Genomic DNA, 22,785 nt, shown 5'->3' with positions numbered 1-22,785 from the left:
AAAAGATTCTTGCAACAGAATAAAGACAAAAAAAAAAGGCAACTAGAAACTCAATATAAAAGCATTTAACATGCTGCAAGTTCAGACCCAGAGACTTAACCGAGAAGTACCAACTGGGATTTCTCCAACAAATCTTGTAAATAAACTATTCCTCAGACATAGGATGGAAAACCTTACAGAAATTACAGGTAAATTAAGACAGATGGTAAAATGGAATGGACAAGAAGGATACAACAAAAAGAGTTTTTCCCCAGAGTTCTTTAATTAGTTCCTGTAGTTTTTGTGATTGCAGGCAGCTGGAGGAACTGACACTTCAGTGAGAAAAAAAAAAATGAAAGAACTTAGTTGATGAAAAGGGATGACTGCAAAAAATAACTTTTATTCTCTAAACAGACTTTTGCCCTCTGTGAAAAGGAGTCATCTAACTTCGGATGAGGAATAAGCTCCAATAGGAGTACCTCTATTTCACTTTCCGTTATTGATACCAAGTAAGAGAGCTCTTGGTGATTTACATTTGGGCATACTAATTCCACTGGGGACTAAAAATTCATAGGAGAAAAGTTGCAGGAAGATAAACTTCTTCCCACGTAACTACCAGAACAGAGCCCATCCTTGCCTTCTAGACAGATATGCAGTGTGGTCAGATGTTTGGAGTCTATTTTACGGCACAAAAAGAACAATTCCAAATATGAATTCTAGTAAAAGGTGAGGTAAGTAAATTGAATTGAAATTTACCTAGAAAGTAATCCTACATAATGCCTCCAGTAATCTTGCCTTACTCTCCTGACACAGCAGCCTATAAAGATTTAACATTGGGTGAAAAAGCAAACAGCTCAAAGAAGCTGTTTTTAATTCTCCACTGCAGGGATTAGCCTGAAACTGCCTGTTACATTGGCTGCCATTTCAACTAAGCAAGCTCTAATCCAATTACTGTAATACAAGCTCACTGTCCAAAGCATTGCACTTATAAGACTAAAAACAGTAAATTATCAGATTCACTAAGTCTATTTCAGATTTTTTCCTCTTCTATTAATACTGCGCAGATAGAGACTTTAGCAACTATCTTTCAATTCCAAAATAACAATTACTTATTTAAATGAATAAGCAGGCCATAAACAACATGTAGCAAAGAAAAATGTTCTCCCAGTTGGGAGCAACCTATTTTACTGGAAGTAAATACTGTTTCAGAAATCAGTAAGTCATGAGCAATTCAGCACAGAAAAGTTACAAGTGGAAAGTAATCACCATGCTTATTCTTTTAAAGCTACATTTATAAAACAAACCAAACCAAGCTAAGCATCTTCATATTTAGCTATTTTAACATAATAGAAGTTGATTTGGGCTTTTTTCATTCAAGCCAAAATAAGCCAGACATCAGAAAAATAATGCCCGATCTTAAGAATGTCTGTGCATGTAATCTTTTGCAACTGCAGCATAATTTCTTCAAATGTAAAACCATAACCATCTCGTACTGTTAATATTCAGAAGCCAACATAGGCTACTAGGAGCAACCTGATCTAACTAGACCTGCTTTGAGCATAGGATTGGACTATATGACCACGTAGGTCCCTTGGAGCCTAAACTATTCTATGATTTTGTACTTTACCCCATTTCTCCAGCTGCAGTAGAAATATGTATGATGACTGAGGGTGTGTATGCATGTTCCCAGACACTACTGGTAATCGTGAGGTACTTCAAAGTATATTTGGTTAAGAAGTTTTCTTCAGACAGTTCTCATATGTACGTAGACTATAGTACTGGCAAAACAACGGTTGAAGTGTTTCCCTCTCGATAGCTCTCTGCCCTTGCAGTCCTCTCTCCTTAGCTGTAGATAAGCTGCCGCATTTCATTTCTTCCATCCTCACGAAGTACATACACCTTTCTCTTTTTCTTAAAAGACAAAGAAGTCTCACCTTTACCAATGCAAGCAGTCATTCTGGTAATAAATGCTCTTTTAAAATTTTATTACCTCCTCAAGGAAAAAGCCATGAATGGAACAGACGGTTTCACTGAATTACTACAGATAGTTCTGAAGCCCTGACATGAACTTTCTAAGAATGAAAGCCTTCATTTTAAAAGGCAGATATCTATGAAGTTCAATATATCTAGTGTACTGCTATCCTGTAGGCTTAAAATCATCAAATAAATTCATCAATTACTTCACAAGTTTTTATTCACGTGTGGTTTAGTCTACCGCTTCCTCCCATATGGTCACCTTTTCTTTTCCTTTTCCTTTTTTGTTTTTAATTGATGAATGTAAGAAAATTTTTTAAAGTGTCTATTACTTCTTGGCTACTGGAAAGGAGATAATGGAGCCAAAATAGTTACAAATGGTCCAACCTAGCAAAGGGTTGATGAATCAAAATGCAGAGCTATCATCTGTACTGCCTATCTCAGAAAAGACTGCACTCACATGTAGAAAACTGGGGATCTGAACTGAGCTGATTTCAAAGTGACACTCGCGTCCTTTTAGAGTCACTGCTTTCAAGAATGCAATAACCTATTTTTTAAATAGCATCAGCATCTCTTGGCCCTAGATACATATTGGGAACAATATATTATGTTATGTGAATTCACATCCCCTCAGAGCTGACCTGGGCTGTCAGTGTGTATCACACAGGGCATCTTACTGCCTTCCCAGAGCATGTACTTTCAACCACTAGCAAGCAGGATTATATTTCATCAAGCAGTAAAAGTAGAGTATCTGTTTATTAGTCTCTTAAGCCATCCAGCTCTAAGCAGTGTTTTCTAAATTCGTTTGTCCTCCTCATTAACCAGAAAGCCTCAAATTACATTATGAATACAAGAAGGATGCTTAGCTTTGCATTTTGTTGTACCCATGGCTGCTGTGATCAAAAATCCACAGCAATTTGAAAACTTTTAATAAAACAAAATGCATAAAATGAAGCAATAATATAAAACCATTTTTTGCCCATTTAGGGAGCACAGCAGTACCAACAAACTTTCTGTAATCTACAGGACATTGAGTACCACACAAAACATGATGACAGCAGGCAATCAGAAAATACCTTCTCTGGACATTAAAGACAGAAAGCAGAGGGAAGGAAATAATATCTACAGCCTCATATAACTCCTTTATTTCCATTCTCAAATTTAATAAATTATTTTAAGCCCAAATTTAAATTTACAGTTTACAACCTGAGACAAACTTACCTCAGTGGTGTAAGTCTGGCTGTGTGTGATAATTTCTCCACTATGGAAAGTCCTCATAACAGCAAACTCAGCAGTTGCAGCTGCTCCCCTTCGGCTGCTGCACGTGAATGTTTCATCACCTCGAGATCGATCAATATCAATCCCATCTTGTATTGATTCTTCATCTTTGATGCTTGCTGTTTTCCTTTTCTTTTTCTGCTTCTTTGACGCATTCTGACCATCAGTTTGTGCTTTCCGCTGCCTAAATTGGGCAAGCTGTACAGAAGACAAAATCTTGTTAAAGGTGAAAGTTTTCCACTTTATTACTAATGATATCCCCTATAAAGGCTCACCAGCTGCTCTACATAAAGCTTCAAACTAATCACTAACAAAATGTTTGAAGTTAATGCTGCATATCTCAAGCTACATTCAGATTATTTTTTGTTCACATTGTTTTATTTCTTTGAAGTTTTTTCTTTTCTATTTTTAAAGCAATCTATCTATTACTCTTATTCCTTTTAGGATTCATATCAGCCAGTTACTGTTTCACAGACAGAAACCTAGAAATCAGAACATCCAAAGGTAAAGGTACCAATGTGATGAAATTACTATAATAATTACAGTAGCAAATATCTCAAAATGTATAGAAACTACTTCTGTTTTTTAGACCAGACACAGATAAAAGCAAACCTTTCTTCCACCAGGTATCAAATAAAGTTTTTTAGTTTTTTTTTTTTAATTTTATGTTAGAACTCAAAAAGCACCTCAAAGTACTGAAAACATCACAAAGAAATAGCAAAATACATAATAAGGGAACGGTCTGAAAACAGACAGTGAGAAAATTACAAGGTACGCTACCTTGTAGCAAAACATGCTGATGAACAAAAAGTCACAGGTGAGCCAGACACACGGTTGAAAAACCAATTAGTATATAAGCTATTCAAATACTGTAAGACACTGCCTTTTGAAGAGCTTATTACTTTTAATCACTTCATAGTGGTTTACACAAGAAAATCCATTTAAAATATTTTTTTTTTCTTAAGAAGAATGGAGTTTCTGTTCAAATAAGAAAAACGAGCATGGCAGGTTTTACCAATTAAAATTCAAAATTAAATAGATCCTACCAATAAAATCTGGTAACAGACATGAGTATTTTCCAAATAAAAAGTCCAACAATTATTTAGTGCTAGAGTATGTTTTGTAAATGTAACTCCACAGTACATGCAGAGCATGCAAAGAAAGACCTTAAAGTTTAAACTACTTTTTACATCAACTAATACCCAACTATAATGTATTTTGACAAATCTGCTGTAATTTAAAGAAGAATCTACAGTATAGATGTTTGCTCATGATATTCACCACTCGAGAAAGCCAGGTTTCCATTCAGCCTCTTCAGCACCACTCGGACCAAGCCGGACACAAGGAGCACCTTCCCCAGACACTGCTCTGCTACCACGCCAGCTTGCACTGCTCTGGAGCTCCCGTTTGGCCTCAGGAGAGCTGGGAGGCCATAATCGAAATAAACGGGTCGCTTGCAGATCAGGTCTGACTTCTGGCTAGTTTATGCTTTTACTTGCTTACTCCGTGGGTTTCTTCAGCCTCCTCTCCAGCCTTAGGACAACTGACAGCTCAGCATATGGCTTCTGCTCTGTTTACAGAGGACCTGAAGATTTGCTGAGCCAAATATGCTCACCTACGTATTTAATACTCACTTCCTCTCTAATTAGTTCAACTTCATGATTTTTTTTTTTATTTTTAAAATCTGTAACTTTCATTATTCCACAGGAACTTATTCAAGTTTAGAAACTTCACAAATTCTAAACAGAAAAAGGGAGTTTCCTCCTGACTTCAAAGCTTAAGAACAAAAAGACGCATAGATGTAGCTTCTCAAAAGTAGGACTGGTGAATGTTACAGATCTACCTTCTGAAAACATTACTATGTTCTCCTAAAAGACTAAATTTACCTCAAAAAAAAAAAGTTTTCGATTTATAACCCCCGACAAGGTTGCCCAAATACCACACAGAAATAAAACAGAATCTGAATTTAATCTGATTGCTTTTATTTATTTATAAATAAACAATAAAAGACACGTTGTGCCACTAATCAAGAACTCTCTTTCTCAACTTAACTTTCCACCACAGAAGGTTTCAAGTTGCCTTTTTTAAAGCAGTCTTACAGTCTTTATTTGTCTAAAAAATTGGATGTGTATCTCAAGGACAATTGAATTACTCCACGTCTCCCCTCACTTACTTTGAATATTTCAGCTGAAGCACCTGGGGTACACCATTACTTTAGCTTTTAAATGCTGATATCCTCCAACTGGCAGGAAAGCAGAGGAGAATCAACTGCTGCTAGGAACTAAATGCTCTTGGGAAAGAAGGGCACTAACCTGCAGAATGGTGGGGATTAGTTGTGTAAACCATCCCAATTGCGATAGCTGAATAAATAAATAATGCCGTTCTTTTAATTATAGCAGTAAAATGACTATCTTCAGCACATGCTGACCCTTGGTAATTGTGCCAGAAATCTACATTGTTGGGATGTGCTGTACTTGTTTGATTTTGAATATGGTCTGACTGAACTACTTTGAGTGGAGAAATGAATGTTAAAATAAAATTTGTCTCAAACAGTGTGCAAAATTTAATGTCTCCTTAAATACTAAATATATAAAATATCTGAACAAAAGCAGCAACATGCAATCACTGCCCACATATCAGCACAAGAAAATACTGAATAAAATTCAGGAAATTATAAAATATTACATTTATAAAACATAAATAGCTACATTTTTATTTGATATAGATGGAAGTCTTTAAAACAGAAACACTTCAAGCCCCATTTACAACTGCTTGTTGCCTTATGATTGCTTGTGACTCCTTAATGTTCTCATACCGTGCACCAGATCCAGGTCATCACATTTGCAGAGCTGCTGCAGTTAACAAGAACTGAAATTGCACATTGCCTCTGAAGAAGGCTGCTATGAAGAAAGGTAAATAATATTTGCTGTATTTATTGTTTAAAAAACAACTGACAATTGCTAAATAAGTTTATAGATAGCACATCCTGTACAAGCATTGTTATATGGTTACACCTCGTGTACCTGCAAACAACCGTTACTGCTTTGAATTGTAATTTACCAACATCAAACACTTGTCTCAGATTCAGTGCTGCATACACACCTTTCACACCTTTAACAGAAGGAGCAGGGTCTGCTCATCTGTCACAAGTCTTAAGTACAGAACCTCTACTTCTCTTTTTTAAACAAACAAACAAACTTATTTATAAAGAAGTATAGAAGGATGAGCTATGAACTTACAGACTGGAATCAAAAAAGCACCTCGAAAAAGCTGCTATGGGCAAGTAGTTTTCCTTTTTTCCTTTTTACAGTGTACAGTAGAAGCATGAAGAGAGAGCCACATCGTGGCCTTGCATATCTACTATAATTTTGAAATATGTTCCAGATACCACTTAAACTTCAGCTGAATGTAATAAACTCACAGAAGGGGACTTGCCCTTAGTCAGAAGTTCTCAGTCTTGTATCCAGAGAAACGAATCGTGTTGGACTAGATCTCCTTTGGATCACTCAGTCGGTGTAAGAAGACAAGAACTTCTGAATCTTGCTGTCTATAGCTCAGAGTAGTGGTTAATGGCTCAAAGTCAAATTGGCAGCCAGGCACAAGTGGAGTTTCCCGGGGTTCAGTACTTGGTTTTATGTTGGTCATTACCTTTATAGATAATCTGGATGATGAAATTGAATGCACCTTAACCGAGTTCATGGATGACATAAAACTGGAGGAAAGACAGATACCCCAGAAGGAAGTGCCACCAAACAAAGAGACCTCAACAGGATGAAAGACAAAGCCAACAAGAACTGTAGGAGGTTTAAGAAAGATAAACATCAAGTCCTGCACCTGGGATGTAATTATGGCAATAAGAGGCTGGGAACTGACTGGCCTGGCACGTAGCTCTCCTGAAGACAACCTGGGAGTCCCAGTGGAGAGCAAGTTAAACATAAGCCACCAAAACACCCTCGCAACAATGCAGAGAAACCCCTTTGAAATGGCTACTGCCAGTAGCAAATGACGAAGACAAGAATACAACTGTCTGTACACTAATTTCAGGACTAAAGTTGCTGTGTGGCCCCACAAAATCCTGTTTCGTAAAACAGAATTTGATAGCAATAATACCATTTGTTATTATAGAACATGATCTCACAATAAAAAGGAAAAATGCCAAGTGAAACCAACAAACAACTCCTAGACACGATCTTTTGATGTAAACGTTGCACTTAACAGCAGAGAGCGTATCTTAAGCCTTCTATCTAGCAGCCTGAAATTCTCCAGCAGAGCAGTATCTGCAACTAAGCGCGTGGAGGGCAGGCAAAACTGAAACAGCATCCTTTGGCAGATGTTGCCTGGGACTTGCCAAAAGAAAAGAGCCACAAATTTGACTGAGAAAGTGGCATTTATTCTGTGTATCGGGTGAACACTGAAGAGTCTGCTCTGCACTGCATCTGGATATATAACATGCATTGCAGCAAGCTGTGTCATACAAATGATAACCACCATATGTCCCAGAATCAAGATGACTCTCACCGCGAGTGCAAGACGACAGCCAGGCACACCGTGAGACCCACTGGAGATCACAAATGGACCTTTGGTTGAAAGGCTCTGGCCTTTCCAGTTGTGATGCTCTGAATCCTCATCACCAAATGCTAATGAGATAAAACTTCGAACGATTACTGAAAAAGTGAAGCCAAAATATTTGGAATATGACTGACTGCTGTTTCATCTTAAAACATGAAGAAATAATTTAAGATTCATCTGGCCTCATAATAGGTCACAACTTCCCTTCACCACAGCTAAGCAATTAGTGCTACAAAGACAATGCCACAGGAAGGTCAAAAAGCAGAGAGCTGGGTTGGGATTATGAAGCACAGATAAATCCCATGAAGTCTTAGATGTCTTGCAAGCCAAGGACAAACCAGAAAGGCCAATCTGAATTTGAATTCTAGGTATCATTCAGAAGCTGGAGATCTGCTCTGGTTCAAGTCTCAAGTTATTCATTTATTCAGGGAACAGTGGAATAGATAAATGCCTACTGGAATCTCTCACCCTTGAGAGAGCTCTCTCACCTGTGAGCTGACTTTACTATTCCAATATACAGTAACATGTTTATGGCAGCTAACAAGAGGCCCTAAAAGGGGATAAGGAAGACAGTCTGGGAGATGACAACAAGGAGATGTAGGCAGTAGGGCCTCACCTAGGCTGTTGAAAACTCATTGCCTATTTGGCCACATTTGTAAAAGCATGACAGTCTGCCCCTAAACATGTTGAACGGGATAACCGGTAACTGTATCAGAGAAGAAAGTGGCACTTTATTATTTTTTGGTCATATTTGCAACAGACCTAAGCACTGAAGGTTGCATTGCAAAAGCACTCGCTCATGAAGGATAGGCAAGTTTACAATGCTGCCTACAGACTCCCGGTTCCTGATGCCTATACTAAGGAAAGAATGACTGGGAGTGAGATGAATGGAAAATAATCAAATACAGAGGATGAAAAGACTTCTTTCTAGTGGTTGATTTAAAGTCGCCCAAAAAATCTTTGATTTATTCTATTCTTCTGATCAATTAGCAGGAGAGTATAATAACTCTTTCCAATTCCTGAGATAAAAACCTACAGAAAGAAGGTAACTGAGCAAGCAACTTAAAATTATGTTAAAGATTTATACCACATAGCTGGAATTCCGATAATTGTACTGTTAGTGTAGAATTAACGCTCTTTGTAAGTTTCAATCTGGTAATCTTCTGAGGCAAATGAAGCTTTAGTTTATTTGTTCCTTTCAACAGATGCTGAATTTACTAAATGGGAAAGGTTAGGCTGAATGAAGAAGAAAATAATCACCCAGGAATGAGGTATTTCCATTCATTTCCATTTGTATGCTGCATTCAGTCAGATTTACCCAACTAACAAGTGCAAGACCTTAAAATGTCTTCTTACAGACTTAAGTGGTTCACGAGCATTAGGGGATGCCAGTAAGACTCTGAAAATTTACAAAAGAAGTGTTACAGCCTGTACCTAAATATAAGCTTGAGTCTTTCAGCTTCAGAGACAGCTGTTCATTTGCAGTACCCTGCACAAAGCCAGCGGGACCACCACACCTTACAGTTATAGCCGAAGCACCACGGACGACAACTCACAATAGTGAGAGGAACAGCAGGTAGAGTAATTCTCTCCGTCTTTTTAGCAGTCTGTATTGAGTCAGACAGTACTGTTGCCAGTGCTAATACTCAAGGGCACTGAACTCGAATGAACCCCCTCCAGATGGCTCCATGAGCTGGAAAGCCTCCGAATTAGTGTGGTTCTGATCTGGTCTGGTCTCCTCTGTCCCAAGAATCTAAATAGGAACAGACCGAGGAGCAGCTAAGTTAATTACTGCTGGGTTATTTCTTGGGTAAGCAATGAAAGTTAAGTGTATGAAAATGCTCTCAAGGCAGGTTACAATGGCAGAGACCCATTCGCACCAAGCACGTTTCAGTGCTGGATTGCTATGGAAAAAGTCCAATTAAAAGAAATTGCCCACTTGGTCTCTTTACTAACCTACTACTACATACATGTTGGTTTTTATATTGCTCCTATCAGCTTTTTATTGTTCTTGTACTGAGTGCTATATAACTGCCTTGACTTGAAACAGAGGGTGAAAAAACCTCCGACCTGCTTGGGTCCTGTACTTCCCCAGAGTGAAGAGAAAATAAGAAGATCGGGCCAAGCTGTCACTGACAAAATGAGAGGGAAATAGAAAGCTTGTTTCGTGCTGCTCTAAAAAGCACAGATCACGTGTGCAAGAGGCCTGAAACACACAGGATGTCTTTGCTGCATGCAGGCCCTGGGAGTTGAGATAAAGCATAGCCCCTCTCACTCCAGAGAGGGAGATGACCAGTCGGGTGGCTCTCTCAAAAGGCACGCTGTGTCCTATGCTTCTGACCAGTTTCAAAGGGTCAGTAATAATGGGCAGGGAAAGGGAACCACAGAGGAGGTTACGCACTGACAGCAACACACTCCTTTTGTTCCAAAAGGCTGATGCATAACACCAGCTTTAATAAAAAACTGGATTCTGAAGCTTTCTTCAGCCAGGCTGAAATAACAATGGCATAGGGACAAACTCAGTCCTCAACGTCCTACAACCTTTGAAACAATGTCTGGAGGGGAGGTGGGGAAAGAGAAGGAATTATCACATTGTTAACACAGAAAATTTTTCTGCGCTCAGCAAGGAATTTTTTTTTTCCTATCTCCTCCCTTAAGACTTTTTAAAAGTTATCCAGCTTGCCCAAGCCAAGAAACCCCCGGTCAGAGCTAAAATCTGATAAAATAAATTTTAACAAAGGAGACTCAAATGTTTCAGTTACATTTTATTCTTACAACAGAACAAGAAAAAGAAGTTTTATTGCTTACTTTGTTACACTGCTCGTCTCCAACATGAGTCATATAATTTTCTCACAAACTTCTTGAAGTCAAACTTAAAAACTTCACTGTCTTGCCATACCGTGTGTTCAGCATGCATTCACACCTCATGACAGTGTTTTGAAAATCTTCACCCATCAGCTAGGTTTGGATATCAACTCTTGAAAATGAATTTTAATATGAAGATTTTGGATACTTTAAAAGCATGAGTTGCTTTCCATAGAGTTACTCTACTGTTCTTGGGACTGTATGAAGTTGGTATCTCACAGCCCTGCAGAAACAAAACCATCAATATAAATTCTAAAGCCCTAACCAACCTTAGGTGTTATCGCAGTCTTCAGATGAGTCGCAGAACCTAGTCACTGGCTGTACCATTGCAAAGATTTTCTATACGTCACCACGTTTATGACCACACACAAACGCAGTGTACTTCAGCAATGTAATAAATAGTATGTGCTAGCTGCTAGCAAGCCACAGCCCGACTGGCCCCAGCTTCCCGGGGTATGCTTGTATCCGCATACAGCTCCAGGTAACTTCAGCTACGGCAGCCATTCAAGGACAGTAAGTGCACTACAGCATAGGGCCCTAAACGAGATGTAAATCTAGATGAGGGTCAATTAGCTAAAACAGTTGCTGCTTTAGAAGTGTAGGTGACAGCCTCCTGAACAGAAGGCAAATGAGAATGTCTACTTGCTACAAAAGTATTAAAATTATGCACTAGCTTCCAATTTTATGACCGTTTTTTTTCTGTGTTTTCTTTTTTACTGTTTGATTCAACAAAATTACAATGTCAGGCTTTACACTTATTGCAGTTAACTTCTATAAGCCCAGTGCAGTCAACTGAATGATAACCAGGATTAATTCAACTTGCTCTCAACTACAGAGCAGTACTTTGTGTTCACAATAAATTATTTAATCAGGGTGTACAAGTGAATACCATATGGCACAGGAACGGGAAATAAAGAACAAAGCAATGGACATTCACAGGTAACAGGTTTCAGCTGGGCTTCCAAAGAAAACTTGTGTTACTGCACAGTAGCAACAGAACGAACAAATATAGGCATCAAATAATTAATTCATTCAGAACTTGAATTTTTGGAAAGCAGCACAGTCAGACACATCAGTAAGCATGTTGCCTCTAACACTAAAAAAATAATTATCAACAACCTGAGAATTGCTTATGTAGTTACTTCTTAAAACAACTGGTTTAGCACCTGTTCGTTAACAAGCATATACTTACATCAACTATTTAACTATATATAGTTAAATCAGCTGCTGGAGACTCATTTGATTAATCCCTTGGAATTCCTTCAGGATAACAATTTATTTTCAGAAAACAATTGCTATGCTGTAACAGGTTAGGCATTTACGCCTGTTCATTCAGGTCAAGAGAAAAGTCTTACAGAATAGGAATAGTCTAAAAAGCATCCAGGACAACCTCGTTACTAAATACTACAAGCTGGTAGTATCTTTTTGGCTTACTGGCTTTACTTTTGGCTAGTAGTAGCCAAAAAGATAGTAAATCTCTTTCTCAGTAATTTTCTTCGCATGCTGCCCATCCACAAAAAATAAGCTTAGGAAAACATTCTTAGACCACTACGCGGTAAAAAACTGAGTCTACTCCCTGAGCCCTATGTAAGGCTAAACAGAAATGTACGTTTCTCTGATGATAGATGGAAAGAGAGGTTTCCTCCAGGTAAGAATGTACCACACAGAATGTACCATTTCACGAAGTACCACTGAAACACTCACTTCTGACTTAGTGGAAGAACATCCTTCATTAACAGCAAGAGAAAGGCTTGATAGTGTCCAACCTGATGAACAGGACACAACAACTTTAAAAAGTTACTAATGTGACAAAATAACAGTGATAACTTAAAGAAATTACTTGAAAGCAAATATTCAATTATGCAAAAGCTGGGCATAGAAGCCTTTTATATTATTAACAAAATATTTAAATAGCTGGTTCCAAAATCCCATGCTATAAGATTAGGGATTAAAATAAATAAAAAAAAAACAGAGTAGTTAACATATGATATTTACATAATGCAATTTAAAAAGAACTGTACAAATGTTTTCTCAAATTCAAAAACATACAAAAAAAATCACGATCTATGACCATCTGTGCTTGCCAGTTAGAAGCCAGCTATAAAAATACAAAAGTATGCGAAAGCAACAGTTGCCAGTATCGCCACACAGTGCTTGTCCATCAAATTACTGGCAACCACAAGTTATATTTGTGACACCGACACTGCTTACTAATTGTCTAATGCATTTAAGAGTTAAGGCTGACATTTTATTTTTTTGTAAAGATTGGTCTTCTAATACTACAAAACCAGCAGACGTAAACCTTCATGAAGAAGTGATTCTCATGTTTCTATGTATAGGATCCTAAATACGAACTACTTACACGGGATTTGATATCAGAACAGTACTGTGAAATGCATGAAATATGTGATATGCTTAGCAGTAACAAACATGCTTAGAAAGACTGAGCATGGTGTTGGCAAGAGTCAGAACTTCTTCAGATTTGAATACTAACACAGGCACATTCACAGGTGTGTAATAACAGAAGACAAATTTCCGCGAAGTATTTTTTCTTTTTAAAGAATAACAAAATGATTGACTCTTCTCTATAGAGAAAAGGCATCTATAATGCTAGCAATAAGCATCCTATAAAAGACTGTAAGGAATAGAAAAATGACAAGCATTGATTTACCAAGCATTAAATACACAAGTTCCTCTAGATAACAGAGAGATAAATATGGCCAGCTGCATTGCTCCCTGAGCACTGCCCATTTTGCACACAGAATACGGACAGGTTCTGTTGGAAAGAGTTGTTGGAAACAGAAGCTAAATCAATATCACCTCTACATCCACATAAACTTCAGGCTGGTAGTTCTTTACATTAGAATACTTGACTTAGTAACTTTATTTTAATTTCATTCCTAATGTAATAGATTAAATATTTTAAAAGAAATCAGTGCATATACTACTAGATCACCTTTATTTCCTAAGAGATGATATTACTCTAACCACTACAAGTCCCTATTTTAGGAAGTATTACCCTATTATAACCAATTATAACTGACCAGTTTACTTAAACGTGTCACACCGCTGAGGTTTAAACACACTATCCCCTGCCAAATGTACAAACCAGATGAGCTACAATCCTGAGCAATCCACCCCAACTGTGAAGCTGGCTCTGCTGTGAGCAGGGTTAGACCAGACTACCTCCAGCGGTCTCATCCACCCCAAATATTCTATCATTCCACGAATCTAAGGCAGGTCAAATAATGTATTTTAACGTTGATTTATTCTTACCATTGAATACAATTATTACTTCAGAAAGTTAAGAAGAATCTAATTGTAGGCTATACAAAATTGCACAAGTGACAGTCATTAAATGTGTTGGTGTTTGTTAAAAAAAAGAAAAAAAAGCACACATTTCTACAAAAGAAGAACTCAATGTAGATGCGGAAACAGGGTGCTGGTGGAAATCTTTTCACAAAGGACTTGACCTTTGGCCAGCAAACATACAGAGCCTATCTGCATGAGGGAATCATGCTAGGCTCCTGGAAAACTCATCGCCGGCACAGAATATGGGCAGCCTGTCTTTGCAGATATAGCACATACTGTAGTACTCTGTATTTCTAGCTCCAGTTTCTGGAAAATAGTAACATTGTCTCTCCCTTCCCTGACTTCAAATCAGATCACACAATATCACATTTGTTTTAAAACCATGAAGGATCCCGTAAACTACTGTTACATCCAAGTATCAACATGGAAACTTGAAATTCTTCCTTCTTCCCACTGGGAAAGCATGCGAGCTTTCCTCTGCCATCTTCCACCCTGCTTCAGTTTGATGTCAGCCCATTTCTCCACACTGTCCAGGTCTCTCTGAAAACACGTCCTGTGCTTCAGTTCATTAACTGCTCTCCATAACTTGGCACCATTCCTGAACTTGTTGAAGGCACACTCCTTCCTGTTCTCCAGTTATTAATAAGCACATCAGTCAGGACTGGCCTCAGATTCAGCAGGCGAGGAACACTACTGGCCACCAGCTGGACCTTGTTTTAGCACTGAGCACAGCAGTCCCAACAATTTTCTACCCACCTTGCAGTCCACCTACTCAAGCCACCTATCAACAGGTTGGTTACAAAAACCTTGTAAAAGATCATATCAGATGCTTTCCTAAAGTCAAGATAAACAACATCCACTGTTCCCTCCCTGTCCATTTAGCCACTGTAGAACTCCTTGCTGAGAATCAATGTGTTCATTGTAGAAGACAATTAATTTACCCTTGATAAACTCCCATCACTTTCTTGTCGTTCATGTGCCTGAACATGGCTTCCAGAGGGATCTGCTCCATAATCATCCCAAAGACCACAGCTAGGCTGATATCCCTACAGCTCCCCACATCCTCCTTCTTGCCCTTCTTGCAGATGGGTTTGATTTTTTCCCCCCTTTCCTCCTGCTTATTTAGATTCTCATAATCACCATGATGTTTCAAAGACAGCAGGGAATAGCTTTGCAACAATAGCAGATAGCTCCTGTCAGTATGCTTGTATACACCACATTCAGTCCCATAAATTTTTGTAGATCAGATTTGCTTAAGCAGTCCCTTCTGTATCACACACAATGCTTCATCCCCTCCAATTCTGCCATTAGACTCAGGGAGCCAGAAAGCCCAAGGACAGTCCTCATCATTAGAGATGAGGAAGACCTTGAATATTGCTTACACGTCCCTTTGTAACCAGATTTGTCAAGATTATTTTGAATTCTAAGCTTTTCAGTGTGTGCCACCCACTTCAGTTTAGTGCTGTATACACACAGCCCTGCATTCTTTCCACAGCCAATAATGAAGACAGAGTGACACAGCCCCCTGAAAGATTCTGCTTGAAAGACCACCCACTTTGAGATAAAGACGTTAAAACAAAAATAATCCTAAGAGCAATTTTTCATTTAGCTGTAACCACCAAATGACGACCTTATCTACATCAAGTCTTCAGTTAGTTTATAAGATCAGATCAGTGTCAAAAAGTCTTAACACCACATTGACTCTCAGCAAGGTCAGCAAGGAGTTCTGTCTAAATCAGCCCCAGAGAGGCACACTCTTATCAAGAATTACACAGATCCCCAAGGATGGTAATATTGAATTTGGACTAAATATCAATTCATTTACACCAGCCTCTTTCCTTTAAGAAGCAATCTTTTCCAGTGCTTTGAGACCTTCTGATGAGTAGAAGCAGAGTCTTGCTGATGACTGCAGCCTTGGTTATGGTTTGTTATCAAACCTCATTGTAGTTTCCAGGGAGTCAGGGAAGGAGGGAATCAGCTGTTTCTTACAAATCATGAATACTGTTTAGAAATCTACAAGAAACACAAACAAAACACACCTGACTGTTTTGAAGAAAAATACAGTCAGGCAATTGCTCCTTCTTGTGGGATATCCCAATCAATACTCCATTCCTTCAGCTCACACAATTCATTCTTCCAAAATGTATTCTACATAGTCAACTGCATATTCTAACTAATTAACTTAAAAGACAACCATACCTTGAGTATAGTGCTTTAAAGATGCAGAGAGACTGAGGCACCTAAGGACATGCACAGAAAGAATCTGTTTCTAAAGAGGCTTTGTCCAGACTTCTCAATGAGCTAATGCAAGAAAACTTAAATCACAGAAGCATTTGTCGTTTCTTGTTTGTGTTGATGCTGCAAGAAAGGAGCTGTAGCCCGCTGCATATTTTTCCTGACCTGCAGGACTCCTGCACCTCACAGCAGTGCATGTTCTTCTTTCCTCCTGCACTCTAACATTTAGTCTATACACTAAAGGAGGAAGAAGAGTTTATTAGAGCTTGGCTGAAAAGGGCAGGAGAGAACATTTATTGCAAAAAACATCAATTATTGATTTACTTTGAGTAAATATCTACTGCTTATATTACTCTGAATCTTGTAAATTCAGCCTTTTTCCTCCTAAGAGAAATATATATATATATGTATATATATATATATATATAAAATAGCAAAAAACTTTTTGCATTAATGTAGAATGCATCTAGCTTTTTTTCCCCTCTACTTCACATGTTTAATTATCTCTCTGATATAATTTTTTAAAGATCAAAAGCCAAGGAAACTAATTTAAAGGTACAGTATATAAAAGAATAAAGCACAGTAAGACCTGCATAATTTTGCTCACATTTACTTTCTCATTGAGTAAGAAATCTGAAAGAAAAAGGCACCTTTAGCACAAACAGACAATGTCTAAGTCTTTATTGATAACCAACACAAGCTCATCAGCTTTTTCAAGCCGACCAGCAACATGAAATTGATACCAAATTTGAGAGGTTACATCCTTGGCAACAAGACAATCAGCTTTACAGCTACAGAGCAGCAGTTTAAATTCTGTTCAAGCTAACCAAGTAGTAACAGAGACTTCTTACTAATAAACATAAGTGATGCGACGACATCCAACCAGTTACAGAAGGCAATCTTTTCACCAAGATAAGTGTTGAGATTTTCAAAATAGTCTGGAGAATTTAGATACATTTTTTAGAAAGATATTGGAAGAAGTTCTGGCCACCTCTGTGCTCTAACTCCGGGTAGAAACTAAATAAAGTTTCAATTTTTCATTTTAAAATAAATTAAGGTTCTGTTTCTTCTTTTTTAACAAATTGTAAAATACTTAGAACAAGTCCCACTCAGCTGCACTTCATCATTTCCCCCCCTTGTTTATATTAGTTTTATATGAATTCATACCATGTGGCATGTCTGGTACTGAATGGACAGAGTGAGAATAAAGCCCCCAAACACAGTAGGTTTGTGAGAGACAGCTCTGCGAGGAGCCGAGCAGATGTAAGGGAGGAACCAACTGCATGAATTTCATGCTCAGTATGCAAGACTTGACAGGCTTGTATTATTTTGACAGGCTTGTATTATTATTCATTTATTTATTTATTTTACACACACACTGTTGAATCGTGAGAGAAACGTGGGCTCACAAAGGCATTGATATTGCTCACAAGATTCCAGACTATTTGTCTATGGACTTGGCTTTTTTTTTTTTTTTTTTTTTTAAGTGAAATTGAGTTCTTAGAATATATTCCAAGTAACGAAGAAAATCTAGGGAACTCACCCCCCTTTGAAGAGTCTTGTATCAGGTTTTCCATTCTCTCTTCAAACACACCAAACTACACTAGCTGTCACAATATACTAACAAATATATGAAGACAAGGTTTTCTTAAAAGACAAATACCTACCATTACCTTTTAAAGGAAAATATACATTCTCAATGTATGGTACTAACATTAAGTCAGTTGCCTCACTTAGACAACATAAACGGGTTTAAGAACATTTATATATTTTTCTGCTGTTTTGTGGCTGGAAACAGGAGACTTCCTCACAGTGAAGTAAAAGTTCAAGGATGAGTAAAAGCTTCAGAAATCAAAACTAGCATAAAGAGAGAACCATTTCTGTTATTTCACAGCTTACCAGTAAAGTCAGCTCTTTTGCACCTTACTCTGCTCATTCTCTGTAACACTCATTTTATAAATATTTGCACAGAAACATACTCAGTCCCAGAATCCCATCTCCTCTGCCTCTTCAGCTCTGCGTATCTCCTTGGTTCCTTAGCTCAGGATCGTAGTTTTAGAGATATTCTGTAATTTTGCCCTTGCAGTACAGTTTTCATCAAGTGCATGTTCTCCCCTGGAAACATCACCAAACGGTATACAACCTCTTTAAAATTATTATTTCTTATTGTGGAGAGTCTTAAAATTTCACCAAGTTTTGAGGTTTAGGAGCATGGTCCACAAGACTATCACCTCTTTATTTTGTGATGAGGCAACATCTTCGGGTTATTACAATTGTGGCTTGCTTGCTTCCCCACACATTCCTGAGCTTGGTGTTTGGTTTCCAGACTCTCACGCTCTTCTGCCCAGCTGACAACTACTGAATGTGTTCTACCTGCAAGCTTCTGGGGGTCTCTTTATGGAAGAGGGGAAAGCAGAAAGGCTGACTCCATACTTCTAAAAAAAAAACAGAATTTTAAGAAAACTTACAATTTTTATGCATACTTCTCTCCTTTTTCTACTGGCTGTAGGAAAGAGTTTACAACATCACATGTTGGCCTCAAAAAAAAACGTGGAAAATGCAGATTAAAAATTCTTTTAAGAAACAGGAAAAGAAGAGCCATCAACACAATATGACGTGCCAGCACTTTGCAGTCAACACGCAAGCACTTCATCATGATAGATTTTAAGATCTATTTGCTTTGTTTCAATAGCAAAAGACTGCAATTATCAGATGGGTTTTACTGAACTGTGATCCCGTGTCTTTGCAAATTTGAAGTGTCACACCAACTGGTACTAGTAACTAAATGATTTTCAAACCAAATACATAAAAAAATACATTGAAATCTCTAGCTGTGGGGCAGAGATTTAAGACAGCCCTTTCAGCTCATAAAGTAGGATTCCCAAAGATTACGTTGCTAGTACATAACCTTATATTGCAAATAAGGCAAATTAACAAAGTTGAACCTACTTCAGACACCTTTTTTCTTTTGTCCTCATTTTTATCATATTTTTCACTATTATGAAGAGTAAGATGTTATAGTAACCATACGTTAATCTGTAATTAATATCTCTGTAAACGAATATTTAAAAGCACCTACCTGTTAGGGTATTTCCTGTTGGGGGGGAAAAAAAAAAAAAAAAAAAAAAAAAAAACAACCAACACCACACAGGGGTTTTTGGTAAAATCTACATACGTCAAAAGGCCTTACTTCCCTTGAAATATCAGATGTACTTTATAGAAAGCACTTTAGGAAGAATTTGTGGTCCTGACCATCATGCTTATTTCCAAACCAGTATAAACAAACAAACTTGTCTAGACACTGTTCTACCAAGGGAAACAAATGTTGCAGTCAACTCTGTTTTGCTTTTGCAACACCCCTACTGAGAAAATAAGCAATTGGAAAGCAGACCATAACAACGAGGGAGAGACTAGTACCAAAATGAAGAAAGTCTTGATTAGAAGAAAAGAGCAAGCTTGTGTTTGTTTTTTTTTTTTTCTGTAATTCCTTCTTTTTACACATGAAGCAGCAAGAAAATACTTGAAATTGCCTTTTTACAATGTAATTTCTTGTTTCATAGTGCTTCTAACAATACTGTGCTGTCTTATTTCTCAATTTTTGTGAAATTCACTGGGCATCCTGAATTAATGACCAATTTTCTCTAAACTAGGTATAGAACAAAGGTTATTTTGAAGAGCTATTTATTCGTATCCTCAGAACAAAGCAAGTAATACTTCAAACTTACTCTACCTTGCATCGCTACTACAAGGAGACAGCTAGTTTAGAGCTCTGAATAAAAGGTATAGTGACAATAACATTTATAATAAACAACCAAGCCCTGTATCAAAAGCTAGGATAGATCTCTGGAGTGAGTGAAATGGGGCTCAAACCTAGGAAATAAAAGAAAAATTGAGAATATGCCTAGAAAAAGGAAGAATCCTAGTAATGCCAACTAAAAAGGAGCTCTAGTCCAAGATTTCAATTCAAGTCCTATTTTTATGAGGACCCAATAAAGTCCAGAAGAAACTTGAACAAACTTGAACACAATGGAGAAAAATTAAACTTATTTTTTCTTCTTAAAAAAAGGAAAAAAGATCACTGAGAAGACTGCAGAGAGCAGGTAGCTCTATTATCTAAGCGAACAATTAAGTTCTATTAAAAACCTAGTCATACCATTTTTTTCTGCTAGTAGAAGTAAGATTCACATCTTGAAGACAGTTTCGCAGATTACCTTTCAGCTTGATATCTCATTCAAGCTTATTCATCATCCCAGCAGCAATAAATTATCCAAAATGCATTTACATCTCAGATGTACACAAATCTTTTCCATGATAAAATGCAGAGATATCATCCACCGTGCCAAACAAAAAAATGAAGTCACACACAACAAAGTAACACCTTGGTTCTTGTTCCTCTCTCACTCTTGGCAATTTCTCCCCTCTCTGCTTTTACTCAAGAGCTTTAAAACAAGACATTTTCTCTCCAGGTAACATTCAGTCCTTGTATCTGTGGTTCTCTGTGACGCAAAAATCAGTCCTTAAGCTTACTCATGTTCATAATCAAAATACAGAGGCCATTCTCCTGCTATACCACCTCCTACTATTTGCATTTACAATTGACAGAGATGCAAAGGTGAGAAGCAGATTAAAGTAAAAGATTAAGAGGAATGAGGAAGTGCAAATTCAGGACGACCTCGGAGGAAAATTATCTTTGCAACATAAAAGAGGAATGCCTAGGAACTCGGCAGGATCCTCATAGGTTTGTGAGGACCTTCATGTGTAAGAAAAAGGTTGCCCTCAACTAAAGCATCTTAAAGCCCTTGTCTTTGCTATAGCGCTTTTTCATAGCTTCTCTGCATCCTCCTGCTTCTTTACAGATCCACCCACATCTGTTGAGCCAAAGCTCACCCACAACTTTCCAGGTGGCTCCAGAGATAGCCTAGGCTCTCCCACAGTTTCTTCCCCTCTTGTCCAATAATAAGTACACAGCGCCTTCACGTACAGATCTAGCCCAGCACCATTCCCATTCAGCCTATAAAGCTGCTCTCCTCCATAGTTTATAAAAAGGGAGAGTAATGCCAACGGCTTTTTGGTGAAATTAGCACCTTAAGATATGGTCGAGTATGATTTCTTATTTTAAGAGAAAAGCAGAGTAAGGAAACGTGGACTGAAAAGGAAATTCTTCCTTCCAGGATTCTGCTTAATTGCTTTTGGTTCAAGTTATTAGAAGCAGACAGACCATAAACAAAATGAATAGTCTGCACCTGAAAGCAAAAGGCAGCATGTTTGGAGGCCAGCTCTTTACTGAAATGTAAGGTTTAAATGTATTTAATTTGTCTTCCGTGATGGAAAGCTCACGGTAACCAGTAAAACACTGCCTTTTTTCCCTCCTCCTGTAAATGACAGGGCATTTTAAAGGGCTGTGTTTTACAAACACAATCTGTATGTTAAGTTCTTCTGGTAAATTAGACCTTTAATCACTGTGTTGCATAATCATTCCATGTTTTGCTTAAGTCTTAATTAAAATAAAAAATAAATAATAATAATGAACAGCTTCTCTGAGAAATCCAAAATTTCTCCATCTGAAGAGCTCAGAGATGACGATGTAAAATCTTTTTTTGCCCTCAAGAGAGTAATGTATAAAAAAGCAAACAGCAAACATTTTCAGACACTTAAGCAATGCTGTTTTAATTATGCACATCATTCTCATCTTCAGCCACCTGAAATATTCACACGCATGACCAGAAGACAAAATATGCAATTATTTCCTTTTACTATTCAATTTGTGAAGATAACTTGTCAAATTAGTTACACAACCTGTATTACTTGTCCACTGAGTGCCATCAGCACTTCCCAAACAAACTTCACCGTTCCGTCTGCTCAGTGATTCACTGGCATAGATCAAAAGCAGTCACACTGCTTATTCTGCACTCAAATATTTAACTGCACCAGACAGTTCCTTATTTCTTAGGGTTCTTCAACAATTACATGGTTTATTCAAACACCGCAGCAAGAACGTATTATAAATATATACAGAACTCTTGAAAATAAAAGCATTAAATAATGTATTTCTAACATTAGAAGCGAAATCCTAGACAAACTCAGAGAATTTACAAAGTAAATGAGTGTCTTTCCCTCACCCAGCCCTTCCTACACTGAAAAAACATACAGCTGGGGAGCATATTGTTTCTACTCCCCCTTCAGTATTGTAAAATGGACCCTTCTACAAAACTTGCTGTTGATAGCTTCACATCTCTTAGTTTACTAGTTGTAATTGCTGTGCGTTTCATTGCGCTGCAGAAGTATGTGGTGAGAATGCTTCTGTCAAATTGCGAGACAGTCTGCCTTCATATATAATTATATATTAAATATAAAATAAAACCGTAATATTAAAAACAAACGATTGCCAAAATAGCTACTTTCTCACAAGGGAATCTGAGTCCCTGACATGTTCATTCCAAAGCTAGCAAACTACTGCTTATTGATTTGGAAGTTGATCAAAATAGTGCAACATCCCGATAAGAAAGACAGATACTAAGCTGCTAAATAAGTACGTAAAATTAACAAACTCAGCTACCATAAGCAGTATCCTCT

The 22,785-nt window shown here is 37.7% G+C and overlaps 1 protein-coding gene across 2 annotated transcripts in view; it reads right to left on the bottom strand.

Annotated features, from left to right (window-relative positions):
• AKAP9 (A-kinase anchoring protein 9) overlaps positions 1–22,785 on the bottom strand; it is a 110,251-nt gene that overhangs the window by 83,918 nt on the left and 3,548 nt on the right. For both annotated transcript variants that reach the window (XM_050709061.1, XM_035545395.2), the window contains exon 2: positions 3,175–3,429. In XM_050709061.1, the coding sequence (XP_050565018.1) occupies positions 3,175–3,429 (255 nt within the window). The remainder of the gene's footprint in view (positions 1–3,174; positions 3,430–22,785) is intronic.

This window comes from Cygnus atratus, chromosome 2 (genome assembly GCF_013377495.2).
Source record: "Cygnus atratus isolate AKBS03 ecotype Queensland, Australia chromosome 2, CAtr_DNAZoo_HiC_assembly, whole genome shotgun sequence".
Lineage (NCBI taxonomy): Eukaryota > Metazoa > Chordata > Aves > Anseriformes > Anatidae > Cygnus > Cygnus atratus.
The sequence above is the reverse complement of the archived record's forward strand: the minus strand, read 5'-3'. Positions and strand labels throughout refer to the sequence as shown.